The 14,444-nt window shown below is 36.4% G+C and overlaps 1 protein-coding gene across 11 annotated transcripts in view; it reads right to left on the bottom strand.

Annotated features, from left to right (window-relative positions):
- The window catches only part of ARHGAP10 (Rho GTPase activating protein 10), a 352,159-nt gene that overhangs the window by 112,447 nt on the left and 225,268 nt on the right, over positions 1-14,444 (bottom strand). For all 11 annotated transcript variants that reach the window (XR_012435152.1, XR_012435153.1, XM_045391864.2 and 8 more), the window contains 2 exons: positions 11,040-11,127; positions 2,494-2,552 (listed from right to left, as the gene is read on the bottom strand). Coding sequence is in view for 9 of the 11 variants with exons in the window: in XM_045391864.2 (XP_045247799.2) it covers positions 2,494-2,552; positions 11,040-11,127 (147 nt within the window). In the remaining 2 variants the exon portion in view is untranslated. The remainder of the gene's footprint in view (positions 1-2,493; positions 2,553-11,039; positions 11,128-14,444) is intronic.

Here is a 14,444-nt window from a genome sequence, read left to right as displayed (position 1 = left end):
ATTAACTCTTAATTTTCTCAAAGAAAAAAATTTTTTAACTTTTCCAATGCAGTCAACCTTTGCCAGAAGTAAGTTGCTTTTTTTTTAGAACGAGGAACATAAAAAAAATGTGCCTTTTGTGGTGACAAAATAGAAACGAAATTTATATTTGTATCATGAACCCTAGAAATTAACACGGAGGTTCACGACAGGAAACTACAGGAAAGAAACTGATGAGAGAAAATGATGGGACCAGGAGAAACCTTGAGAACTCTCAGCAGGGAGGGCAGAAGAGAAGAGACTATCTCATCGCCACAGAACAGATGGAAACCACTGCACATGACTGAGAAGAATCAAAAATTAGTTTTCAAGCTGGTGTGAGAGGTGGTAACAAAGACTGCTGATGCTTTGTAATTTTAGCAGTCAGTTCAGCTAACAGACACGAGCAAAAACAAGGTAAGCTGTCTCACTGTTCACAGAAAATTACAGCTTAATCACAATCCCGATTTTCCAACAGCATTCAAAAGGGGAGACTAATTTTGGCCACCTGATTTCTGTAACTATTTCATTTGATACTTAAAAGTCCATATGCAAAAGATCAGGAAGATCTGTTCCCACACTCTCTAAAAGAGGCAATGAGTGCAGAGAAGGGTACTCAAGAGATTAAAATAAAAACTTGAAGTCTACATTGGAAACGTTGGCCCCTAAAATACACCTATTTAATACATGTACTTTTTCTCATTAAATCAAGTTACTACAGGTCCCATTCCAACCATAATGGCACTTAGGTGCAAATCCATGGCAGTGATTACAGTAGAAACACTGACCGTCCTGTTATCCAAATCGCTGTGAAGACTATCACAGCATTCCCACAAAGTCAGGAAGCAAAACACAAGGTATTGGTCCAACAGGTGATGATCTTGTCTGCATTTCTACAATCCTTTTCACCACTCTGCTCAAAGATGCCTTCAACAAAGTCTTTAAACTTATTTTCTACCACCACAGATTTTATTACCTCTTAAGATGTAAGCTCCTAGCTCTTAGGAACTTCTTCATTTGGTAAAACACATTGATATTCAAATTTCAAAAACACTGCCATCAGTAAAGGGGCATGATGATAATACTAATGATTGTGGTCATTTAAAACCGTATTCCATAATTACTTTATCTTTCTCTAATTCTCAAAGGATTCTAGATTAAAATTGGCACTCTTCTGCTGTTTCCAGTCTCCAAGGCAAACAACATGAAACAACTGTCCTCCAATTAAGTTTAATTTCTCTTTCCCCAGTTTGCCAAAAATGCCACAGGGAAGAAATCAAAACAACTAAGCATTTACTTGAGTTTTTGCCGAGAAAATTTTCCCCCACTCCCTTGATCTCACAAATTCTCTTTTTAAAAAAATCCTCTCCCCATGTGAAAACAGAAGTGAATAGAACCCAGTTTTTGAAAAAGCCTATTTTCTATGTAGAGTCTAATGGGGCCTACACACTACTTCTTCCTGCAACACAGAAGGAACCTTTACACTGGCTGGACCAGGGACCTCACAAGAAGGTAACATTTAAAGCAATGTTCAGGCAGCAGTAACATTGGTCCCAATGGGAATGCTCTAAGTTTTTCAACAGATTAAACTATGGAATACATCCAAGAGGAGAAAATAAAAGGAAATGAAAATACAATTACAGCTACTGTCAGTGCACCTGTGAAAACCAATACTGCAGGTTTTAACTCGTGGAACTAGGGTTCTGAATTTTAAATAAGGCTCCCTATAATCTGGCAAGTTACTTAACATGTATCAACCTTCATTTCCTTCACTATTAAATACCTAACACCAGTGTACTTCAGAAGACTACGATGATTAAACAACACGCGTCAAATATAAAAAGTGAGCCATATAACAGAAAACAAGAAAACCTCAAATGAGTATGACTCACAAAAAAATCAATCACAAAATTCCACCAACTATAGGCCTTTTTCATTTAACATTTGATCGAATACTAGTCACTCTGCATCAAATACTGTTTGGGGTTCTGGCATTATCTCATAATATTCCTTCTGTCTGTAATTTAGATCTGAGTATCTCTCTATGTGAAGCCATCTCCAAACTACTGATCTTTCCAAATCTTCTCATCTCCCCAACCTTTCATAAGTTAAATACTTCTGTGTTCCCTCAGCATTTTGCTCATGCCATTATTGTACATTTTCTAGTATAATGAGGAGTAAGTAAGGCCCAGTACTTGCTATGGAATTGTCTCATGGAGACAAGAATCCTGTCTTGGCTTTACATATCCAGTAACATAGTAGGAAATAATTAATGCATGTGAACAAATGAATGAATATACTGTCCCTTTTAGTCACCTTCTAAGGATAGGGGGAGGGACCAAACATCATTTAAAGTGATTTCTATTTTTAACACAAATTGCAGTAACAACAAGTTGAATTTTTCATATGGAAATTTTTAGTTTATGCTCCCTACCAACTACAAAACTGTTCCTATGACCTTTACATAATACTTACTGGCTGGAACAATGAAATCTCCATGTAACTCATAGGTCATGAGAGGCTCTGGAAGGCTCCTGTGTGAAAAGAACAGCTCAGAATTATCAAATAAATCCAAACAAGTCACTTTTGAGTTTTTTTATGAAAAGATGTCAAATTTGTTATGCATTTCTTAATTAATGTGTAAAACTTCCCTAGGGAATATCTTTACATATCAAAAAAGATACATAAATCGAACAGATCACTTTATCAACTGCTGTTGACACCAAGCACTAACAAAGCCTAAGCAGCCACAAATCCCTACTAGACCTAAGCATACAGTATTTCATATCTAATCTCGGACAGTACCTTTGTGAACATCTGGTTTGATATATAAGACTTCCTTCTACACATTAATGTATTTAAAGCCAAACATACTATCTAATCAAATGTAAGCAAACAATTTTGAAACATCATCCCTAAGATATTAGCTGAAGATTCCACAAAAAATACATAGAAAACATTAAACAAACTCAAATCCTCTCTGCTTAAATATATTACAAAAATAAGAATTTATCTTCATGCCTATGAGAGATGAAATAAAATTGATGACAACTTTAAAAATATACACAGCATTTTCATAGTCTACAAAACAAGTTACATAAGGTAGTTTATTTTATCCTGTGATCAACAGAATGCTACAGTTCAGTCCACCTTGCTACATATCTTAAAATTATAAAAGACCAGAGCAACTAGCTTTATAAACACTTAAAGAATACCTAGACAGGTGTCAGTCTGTACAGCCTTTCTGGAGGGTAATCTCGCAAGATATTAAGAACTTTTAAGAGGTTACAATCCTGTAACTCAGACATTCTGCTTCAAATTTTTTTAAAAAATCAAAGATGCACAAACAAAATTTTTTAACATATGCAAAGCCAAGAATATTGCCAGGAATAAAGAAGGCCACTTCATATTGACAAAGTGTCAACTCGTCTTGAAGCCAAAACAATACTAAATATTAACAGATCTAATAAGAGAGCCCCGAAACACTCAAAGGAAAAACTGACAGAACTACAAGGAGAAATGGGCAAATACACAACTATAATCAGAGATTTAAATACCCCTCTGTTTCAGTAACAAGTAGAAAAATCAGGATACAGAAGATTTGAACAAAAATATCAACCAACTTAATCCAATCGGCATGTCCTTCACCTAAATGACACTCCACTCAAAAGCAGAACACACATTCCCAGCACATACAGGCCATTTATTTTCCAAGATGAACCATATTCTGGGCCATGAAACAAATCTCAAAAATAAAAAGGGCTTAAGTCATACAGAGTTTCTTCTTTGATTACAACAAAAATTGAATTAAAAATCAGTAACAGAAAGATAGCTGGAAAACTCGAAAGAGAAGCTAGAAAGTATTCTGAAATGAATGCAATAAAAGCACAACATATTAGAATTTGAGGGATGTTGGTAAAGCAGTACTAAGAGGAAATTTTATGCTACTAAACACCTATATTAAAAAAGAAGAAGGGTGGTAAACCAAGGACTTCATTTTGTACCTTAATGAGCTATGAGGGAAAAAAAAAGTGTAAATTAAGCCAAAGTAAGCAGAAGAAGAGAAATAAAAATCAAGCAGAAATCCATGAAATAGAAAACAGAAAAATAGAGAAAATAAATTAATCCAAAACCGTATCTTTAAGATAATTAGTAAAATTGATCAATCTAGACAGAATGATTAGGAAATAAAAGAGAGAAAATAAACAATGCCAGCAATGAGAAAGGTGACTACAGAATCAGTGCAGATTCTGAAGTTATCAAAAATAAAATACTATGAACAATTTTACGCCCATAAATTCAACAATTCAGATGAAATGGACAAATGTCTTAAAAGACACAAGCCACCAAAGTTCACTCAAGAAGAAACAGATAACCTGAGTAGTCCTATTGAATTTGCAATTAAAAATATTGCCAGTTAGAAAACTAGGGCCAGATGATGTCACTGAATGAATTCTACCAAACAATTAAGAAAGAAAAACTACTGATTCTATACAAATTCTTCCATAAAATAGAAGAGGGAATAATTTCTAACTCATTCTGTGAGGTAAACTTTATCCTAATATCAAAGTTAAACACATTATGAGAAAGGCCTTATGAGAAAACTACAGACCAATATCACTCATGAACATAGATGCAACTATTCTTAATAAAATGTTACTAAATCAAATTCCACAAGATAAATAAAATAATATATCACAAGTTGGGTTTATAACAGGAATATAATACTAGCATAATATCTAAAAATCAGTATACTTCACCAAACAAAAAGAAAACTGTATGATCATATCAATAGACAATTTAGGAGAAATACCCTCTCCCACAAATTGTACTAGAACTACTGGAGATCCCCATGCAAAAATGAACTTGAATTCATACCTCATATCTTATGTAAAAATTAACTCAAAATGGATCATAGAACTAAGCGTAAAACCTAAAACTGTAAAACTTACAGAAGAAAACTTTTGTGACCTTGAATAAGTACAAAGATTTCTTAATATAGCATCGAAAGCACAGTCCATAAAAAGAAAAAGTGATGAACTAGACTTCATCAAAATTAAAACTTCTCTTTGAAAGACACCTATTGAGAGAATGAAAAGAGAAATCACAGAATGAAGAAAATATTTGCAAAGCAGGTATCTAAGAAAGGACTTGTACTCAAAATATATTTTTTTAACTTTTAAAACACAATAATATTACAATCTAAGTTGTAAAAAATTGGGCAAAAGATATGCACAGACACTTCACCCAAGAAAATATATAAACGGAAAATAAGCACATAGAAAAAAAGTTCAACATTACTAGTTATTAGGGAAGTACAAACTAAAAGAACAATGAAATACTATCAAATACCTGTTAGGATGGCTAAAATGAAAAAGATTGACCAGCTTAAGAGTTGGCAAGAATGAAAAGGAAATGGAACTTTTGTACAGTGTTGGTGAGGATGTAAAGAAATACATCAACTTAGGAAGAAAGTTTGTTAGTTTCCCAAAAAGTTAAGCATACACTTACCACATGATCTAAATATTCCACTCCTGGGATTTATCCAAGAGAAATGAAAGCCTATGTCCACTCAAACATAGGTATATGAATGCTTTTAGCAGCTTTATGTGCAATAGCCAAAAGTTACAAGCAAGTTAAATATCCTTCAACAGATGAACTGATTTTTTTAAATGCTGGTTTATCTATAAAATCATCCATTAGTTAGCAGTGAGATGGAATGAACTGGTGGTATATACTACAACACAGATGAATCTAATTATTCTAAGTGAAATAATACCGATTTCAAGTATACGCTGTATAATTCTATTTATATAAAATTACAGGAACTGTAAAGTAACGTATCAGTAGATGAGGCTACTTCAGTGGGGTGAGAGATTTCAAACAGTAGGAGGAAACTTTTGGGGGTAATAATGCATAGGGTCACTATCTTGATTATGGTGTTAAGTTTCAGAGGTACACATATATCAAACTTATATGCAGCTTATTGTATGTCAACTATGTTTCAATAAAGCTGTCTTAAAAAAACAAATAAAAATAGGCCAAGCATGGTAGCTCACACCTGTAACCCCACTGCTTTGGGAGGCCAAGGCGGAAGGATCACTTGAGGACAGGAGTTCAAGACCAGCCTAGGCAACAAAGTGAGACTCTGTCTCTATTTTTTTTTTAATGTTTTGAAAAGAAAATTGAAAAATCAAAGAAAAAAATGTTTAGGTACATATATTCCTTACATACAATTTATAATGCTATAGTCACATACAAACACAAAATGACAACCAGAAACTAAAATATAATGCACGAGTGAAAAAGTCCTGCTCTTATTTCCCCTCCCTCTCCTTTTCCCCTACACTCCCATTTCACCAAGAAAATGGAAAAAAAAAAAAAAATCAACTATACCACAGGCTAAATAAGGAGAAAAAAGGGCCAATGCAAAGAAAGTCTTCAGGAGGTTTGTTTCAAAATATGGAAAAGCAGGAGGTAACAAAGAAGAAAAATGGTTATCTAGCAGAGAAGGAAAGTTAAAGGGTGCTGAAAAGAAAAGCGGGGTTGGTCGGGGGGATTGAGAACCCTTAGAAAAACATTTCTTTTCCGATAAAAATGAATTTGTATCTGAATATCTTCTACAAGTTACTTATATCATTGCCATATGTCTAGCTAAGCAATGCAGCGTAAGAAAATAAATATTGTTAACATTAGGGAAGCAGCCATAAAAACGACAAGTTCCCCATACAGAATGTATTATGCTGAGTCACTGCAACTCTCAGCCTCCCACCTGACATGTTTCTGAGCCACCTCTCTTTGCCACTCGTTGGGATCTGTTGGGGGATATAAATCATAATATTTACCTAAGCTGGCATTTCCCTCCCAAAAAGTCCCATTACAATTTCCAGGCTTAAAAGAAGTTTCCTCCAGGTAAAATCATTTGACTAGAAACATCACAAAACCACTCATTTGTCCCCTCACAACAGAAAACTGCTGTAACGAACATGTTTCTGAAAATCAAAATAATGGTCTGCATAGATAAGAAATCATTCAGAGGGCTGGTATTCAGCTCTCTAAAACATGAGAAGTAAAACAAAAAAAAACATTGCCTCAAGTCAGTAGAAGGAAAAGGGAGATGCGACGCATCGGTCCACTGCACATACTTGTCCTTCTCCAAGACCCTGGAGGACCTGCTTCTTGTTTTAGTTTGGTGCTTTGGGGCTCTGGCTGTTTTCCTCCCTCCACCTCCACCATCCCATCCAATAAGATGGCTGGGTTATTTGCAGTGAGAAGAATTCAAGGGCAAGAGCTTTTTTGGGTGAGAAAAGCTATATTCAGCTTCACGCCATGGTGCCGTGAGTGACAGAGCTGGGGCTCCAACCCTGGCAGGCAGGCAGGCTCCAGACCTCCTGCTCTTGACCATCACACTGTATTACCTCTCATGCAGAAAGAAATACACTTGCTTGGGCCAGAACCCTGTTGCCAAAATGGAGGTAGATAAAAACTCAGTTTTATCCCATTTGATGCATCACCAAAATTTTTTTTAAGTGTCAATTAAATCCTAATTACTGCATTTTCCATCGCTAAAAATAACATAGGGGAAAAGAACAGCAACCCAACTTTCAAATCTCCCAAGGCATCTGCCATCTTATGATAATTCACTTTATCACATTCAGGCAGAATGTGTATTTTGTTAGAAGTGAAGTTATATAATAATAACATCTCATAATGTCGTTCTGTAGGCAATGTTTGTTTAAAAGTGTAATTCCATAGGATGAAGCAAGGTAATAAAATAAAAAGGCAGAAAAAGCAACACAAGACCAGGGGCAATAAGGAATTAGCTTCTGAGAATATCAAGATCCAAAAAGAAATCCTATGTACTAAATAAAAAGAGCCTCTAGTTTATTAAACAAATTCCTCCCACACAGCAAAAGAAAAGAACCATATGGAATGGAGAAAAAAGAATGCAATTTATTGCCAAAAAAGGTGGATTTCCAGCCTTAGTTTTCCATCATCTCAGTCAATCCCTTTACCTGCACTGCTACAAGTCTACCAAACAGTAAAATAGATTTAAAGCCATCTCCTAGAGTGGCAGTACTTCTTCTGGTTAACATGTGCAATTCTTCAAGTTAACATGTGCAATTCATTGTATGTTTATACCCCTTACCTACTCTTTCCTGCATCTAATACAGCTTTCTCAGGAATCTCAGAAATATTGACATTTTGAATCAAATAATTCTTTGTGGGGGGAGGGAGGGCTGCCCTACGTACTGCAGGATGTCAGATGCCACCAGATGCCAGGAGCACTGCAAACCAGCAATGGTGAAAATCAATAATGTCTCCAAACATGGCAAAACATCCCACTTGGGGGGCAAAATCATCCTCAGTTGAGAACCACTGTTCTAATTTCTCAGCCACAGGTACAGCTCCAAGTTGCTGGGGATACTGCAGTGAACAAGACTTAAAAGATGCCTATCTTCAGGGAACTTAAATTCTTATCCTAGGGTTGGGAGTAACAAGATTCATTTTTACCATAATCCTCATCTAAACCACAGTTAGTCACTATCAGTGGCAATACTGATATAAGTATACATCCCTTTATCAATTAGGAATAACAATAGTGCACATAATAGTTTAAGAAAAAATTTAGAACAGTGACTGAAAAAATCTTCTTTACATAAAGCACTTGAAAATAGGTAATACATACCTATTACCAAAGGATAAATTTTATATCATTAAAAAGTGGGACAACCATACAACCCAGCCTACCTGATGGTAAACAACAGAAAGAATATACCACCAATACAATGTATTCTTGAAATAAAAGAAAACCTGACTCTAACAAAGCCTATTTGAAAAATCTTTATCTACAGGACACAGGATGGCTAAAGAAACATGTTAAATGCTATCATGAAGACATAATCAAAAATGAACCAGGTTCATCAACAAATAAATGCCAGTGGTGGAGGAAGGGAGGAAATGCAGAGATTAAAAGAACCTTAAAACCTATCAACCAAGTGAAATGTTGGCACAGTTTAAATCCTGCAGGATTTAAACCAAATATAAAAAGGCTTTTTTGAAGACTGCTGGTAAAAATTGAACATAGACTGAATGCTGGATATTAATTTTGTTGTACATAATATATTCTGATTGACTTTTAAAAAATGACTCTTTGAGGCCAGGCACGATGGCTCATGCCTGTAATCCCAGCATTTTGGGAGGCCGAGGCAGGCAGATCACGAGGTCAGGAGATCGAGACCATCCTGGTTAACACGGTGAAACCCTGTCTCTACTAAAAAAAACACGAAAAAATTAGCCAGGCATAGTGGCAGGTGCCTGTAGTCCCAGCTATTCAGGAGGCTTAGGCAGGAGAATGGCGTGAACCCGGGAGGTGGAGCTTGCAGTGAGCCAAGATTGCGCCACTGCACTCCAGAGTAAGACTCCGTCTCAAAAAAAAAAAAAGAGTTTTTGAGGTACTCAAGTATTTATGGGTACAGTAATATGATGTTTCAGAAAATCTTTAAAGTATTATCTATAAAAAGTGGCAGGTAGATCCCAGCACTTTGGGAGGCTGAGGCGGGTGGATCACCTGAGGTCAGGAGTTCGAGACCATTCTGGCCAACATGGCAAAACCCTGTCTCTATTAAAAATACAAAAAAATCAGCCGGACGTGGTGGTGAGTGCCCGTAATCTCAGCTACTGAGGAGGCTGAGACAGGAGAATTGCTGGAACCCGGAAGGCAGAAGTTGCAGTGAGCCAAGATCATGCCATTGTACTCCAGGCCGGGCCAACAGCAAGACTGTCTCAAAAACAGTGGCAGGTAGGAAGATTAATGAATTAAGAAGGATGGAATGTTGATAACTCAAGAAGCAGGATAATAGAGCCATAAGGGTTCATTACACTAACTTTTCATCTTATGTATCTGAAATTTTTCATAATTTTTTAAAAATACAAAATATGTCATATAAAGTTGATTCGAATGTATCCACTGGAACCAAAGTAACTTTTACCTGGAAAACAACCCTATGCATGGTTAAAAAGCACTGTTCCTGAGGCCAGGTATGGTGGCTCACACCTGTAATCTACACTTTGGGAGGCCAAGGGGGGCAGATCACTTGAGGTCAGGAGTTTGAGACCAGCCTGGTCAACATGGTGAAACTCCGCCTCTACTAAAATTACAAAAATTAGCCAGGCGTGGTGTGGCAAGCCTGTAATCCCAGCTACTCAGGATGCTGAGGCACGAGAATTGCTTGAACCTAGGAGGCAGAGGTTGCAGTGAGCCAAGATCGTGCCACTGCACTCCAGCGTGGGCAAAAAGAACAAGACTCCATCTCCAAAAAAAAAAAGAGAACTGGTCCTAGGTCATTCGTTTGCCATGGAAAATCTAATCTAAGTCCCCAACAGAACCACAGCATATAAAAATTACAGTTGTGATCTTTTTTTATTTTTTTAACTGTCTATATACTTGCTCTTCATCTAACCCTGAGCTTACCATTATTTTCTTTAAAAAAAAAAAAAAAAAAAAAACAGTGATTCATAAAAAATGCTACCCTCTCCTAACTCTGTATTTTCTATCATCAATAGAAAACAACTTTATCTTAAAACCTCACCAAGTAAACTTCTTTTCAAAGAGCTTTGCATTGACATGTCATAAGCCTTAAGTTCAAATCATTTAAACTTTAAAAAATCATTTCAGCATAAAATATAAAGACATAATGAATCCAATAAATAGCCTTCATTCCATCATGAGCCTCAACAAGTTGTTTCATAGTGTTTAATTCCTAAAATGTACATCCACAAGAAACGTCTATTTCAAAACCCAAGTCTATGTCAATTCCTGTTCTGTTGCAATTTACTTAGTTACTGATGTTTATCTACCAGTTACCTTTCTTTCTGGGACACTGAGACACCTGAGAAATTTTCCCTTTTTAAAGTAAGGCTTCATTTAAGTATTGATATTTATGTACACAATTGGCATCTGTTGTATGTTACAGACCCCAATAGTCCATTCTTCTATCTTGCTGCTGAGAAGCGCTTACCTCAAATACTGTTTCAGGGCACTTGTTATTGTCTTCACTTCCCAATCTGCAGAATTCTCCAGGTCCACCTCATGGCACGTTTTTACATCTAGTGAGCAAGCAAACAACAAAAAAATAATTAAAACCTTGAACATCAAAGGTCCTCTTGTCTAGCTCACAAAGCTTCCATTTTTAAATGAGCAAACCACAATCCTGCGGTTTCCTAGGAAAACATTATATATACAATTTCTCTAAAACACTATAAGATATGTTCTATGACTAGACACTTCTGGCACTTCAGAAAATCTGTAGTAGAGATCAAAGCAAAAAATAAGAGATGGGTTGGGAGTAAGGAAGAATTAGATATAGTGTATTATTTCAACACCCACAATGTATTTTATGTATAGCTATTATCATCGTTGTTAACAGTATCACTCAGTAGCCTTGGCTTATAGCAAGTGGCACTTTCAGTTGTATGCATATGATTTGTTTTAGGTGGCACTGTTGCTCTCATACTGTGTATTGACAGAGGCAGGAGACAGCCAAATAAGAAGGGTAGAGTCCCCAGAGAACCTCCGACCCACCCAGGTCACTGCGTACATGAGGCTTGCCTAAACATGCCCACAGTGAAAATTTCAGTCTTTAACCCATGCTCAGTAAGGGAAATAAATCAACGTGGAGTGGCTCAGACTAAGGGCCCACATGCACACTGGGGGAACAGGGCGGAGCTACTGGGAATTCCTGCCTTATGCCAAGGAGGAGCCAGACCTCTTCAACTCCTGTGTGGTGGCCTTGCGTTCAGTATGAGAGTTGGGAGCCGGGTGGTGGGACCCCCTCTCTTTGCTGAGAGCTCCCCTTTAGCTCAATAACTTCCACTCTCCTCACCTTTCACTGTGTCCGCATGTCTGATTTTCCCTGGTGGTAACACAAAAACTCGGATTTAGCCGAATCAGGGAGCAAAAAACATCCTGCATCATTATGACACAGAAAATTGCGGGTGGCACCATGAACGGCAAAATGACAATCAGAATGGCAACAAACTGGTAAAAGGATGATAAACTTAGTCTCAGATTTTCAGGATTTCTGTTCATTAGATAATCTTTCTGAAATTAATATATGATCAACCAAAACAGAAAATGACTAGACAGAGACTTAAAAAGTCATTTACAGTTAACCTTTCACATTAACACTATAATATATACACTCATCCGGGAAATATGTACTGGAAGTCTTTGTGTAACACTCCAGACATTCATTCTAACTTAAACTAGTTTTCTTTATCCAAATAGTGCGTACTGATGTGTTTCTTACAAACATCCTTTCAAGTGATAAGTCAATAGGGTTGCTCCTTTATAAAGTAAAAGAAAAAAATTAAATTCAAAATGGCTAGTAAGTTCTAAAGAAAAGGTATGTGGTATCAAGAAAAAAAAAAAAGGAGATGGGAGAGTTAGTCGATTGTGGAAAGGAAAGCGTCAATCCTGCCAGAACTAAAATGAAAGGATGGCAGGAAAGGCAAACCCCTAAGGAGTATGGTGGCACCTTTGACTCTTGTAACTCTGGGCTGGTACACTCAGCTGTGGCATGGTGGCGGGGAGGAGAGCAGCATGGGTATCAAAAAGCTGGGCTTACATGCCTCTAACAACCTGGCCCAGCCATACCACCATAAGCGACTTCCAAACCTATCTGAACTTCAGATCTTCATCTGCACAATGGAGATACTGTAAATGCTCTCACAGAACTATTAAGAGCATCAAGGCAAATGAAGAATGTATACAGATTTCCATAAATAATTAAATGTAGCAGGTTATTACCACTGCTGAGTCACTAAAAAATATAAGCAAGCAGTGATGGTACCTGCCCAAAGGGAGGAGGCAGGAAATGGGTTATGACGAATGATAATGAGCCATCAGTATCAATCTGCCTGGTTTTCTACACGCCTACTATGCAAAGGAGAAAATAAGAGATTCATGGAAAAGACTGTTTCTCCCTCACTCCACGATGATGTCTTAACTAAGACCAAAAAAAACCTAGTTGTTTCAAGGTTTTTTTCCTCCCTTATACTGTATTTGTCTTCATGGAGAAGGAAACATCTTGTTAGTATTTCCTTTTTAAAAACACTAAAAAGAAAAACCTGTCAAAATGGGACCACCACATTAAGTCATGCATGCCACTTAAAAAGTTTTAGGCTTGGGATGATGAAGGGTGGATGATAACTCAATGTTGGGTTGAAACTTTCTGAAGATAAAGTAAAACAGGAAGTGATGGTTATTTCACAGCCATAGTATCATACATATGAGGTCAATTACTCAAAGGTCTGAAGACTTTTAAAGCACTTCAACATTTCTTGATTACAGCAACTGACAGCAATATGCAATAAACTACAACAATGGCAATTGACACTGATTACATTTTGATCAGTTCCTACAATTCAGAACTCATTTGTTACTGAGCTTGTCAGACAAGCCACAGATACATTCAAGAAATCAAATTAAGCACCCTGATTAAAGGTGCAATCCTTTATAACTAGGACTAAATAATTCTGTTCTAAAGCCTTTGCCAACCAATTACTTCAGTAACTGAATATTCTCTCTCTCATTAAATCAATTATTTAAATCTCATTTTAACATACAAGTCAGATAACATTTTCAATCAACTTGCTACCAGCAAACCACCTTTTTAAAATCCAAGAGGCTTCTAAAGGAAATCTTTTATTTCCAGCTTTCTACCAAATTATGATTCTGTATTTTGAGAATCATATTCTTTCCATGGAAAAATAAGCCATCATTCTAAATTCATGGAATAAAAAGCAGCTGTCATATCAGAAGCAAATGACTACATAGCGTCTATGTTACTCTCTCTTAAATTTTCACTGTTTTCAAATAGCTCAATCATCCCTAGCAGTCCTTTACAATGAGTGAATGCACTGGGACTAGGCAGAATTTAATAATTATTTGGGATTCAAACATGAAAATACATTTGGAGGGTTCATTCAGAATATATGATCTACCATAAGAAAGACAAAAACAATTTGCTTCCTTTCTGACCAAGGAAGGACACTTCATGGATTTGTTAAAAATCTGAACTAACAAGCACAGATAAAAAGAGTTGACTTTTTATTTGGGTGAACGTTTCACACTTACATAACCGCTGGTCATTTTTTTTGAAACTGAAAATCTGCAGTCCAACCTAAATGCAAAGTGCAATTTTATGCAGCTGCTAGCACCCTACTCAACACTGACTTAGGTCCAATTTTAAAGTACTTGAAAAAGCACAATGAATGGATGAATTTTGAAAATATGTCGTATAATAAAAAATCAGATATTTTTCAGCTACGTTAGTTCACTTTTTTCCCCAATCGATGCAACAAAGTTGTCCTACAAAGGAAACAAGGTAATGGTTTTCAAGTAAAACTCTTCTCATTTCTTG

This window comes from Macaca fascicularis, chromosome 5, assembly GCF_037993035.2.
Source record: "Macaca fascicularis isolate 582-1 chromosome 5, T2T-MFA8v1.1".
Lineage (NCBI taxonomy): Eukaryota > Metazoa > Chordata > Mammalia > Primates > Cercopithecidae > Macaca > Macaca fascicularis.
Note: the sequence above shows the minus strand (reverse complement) of the source record. Positions and strands in the feature narration are given on the sequence as shown.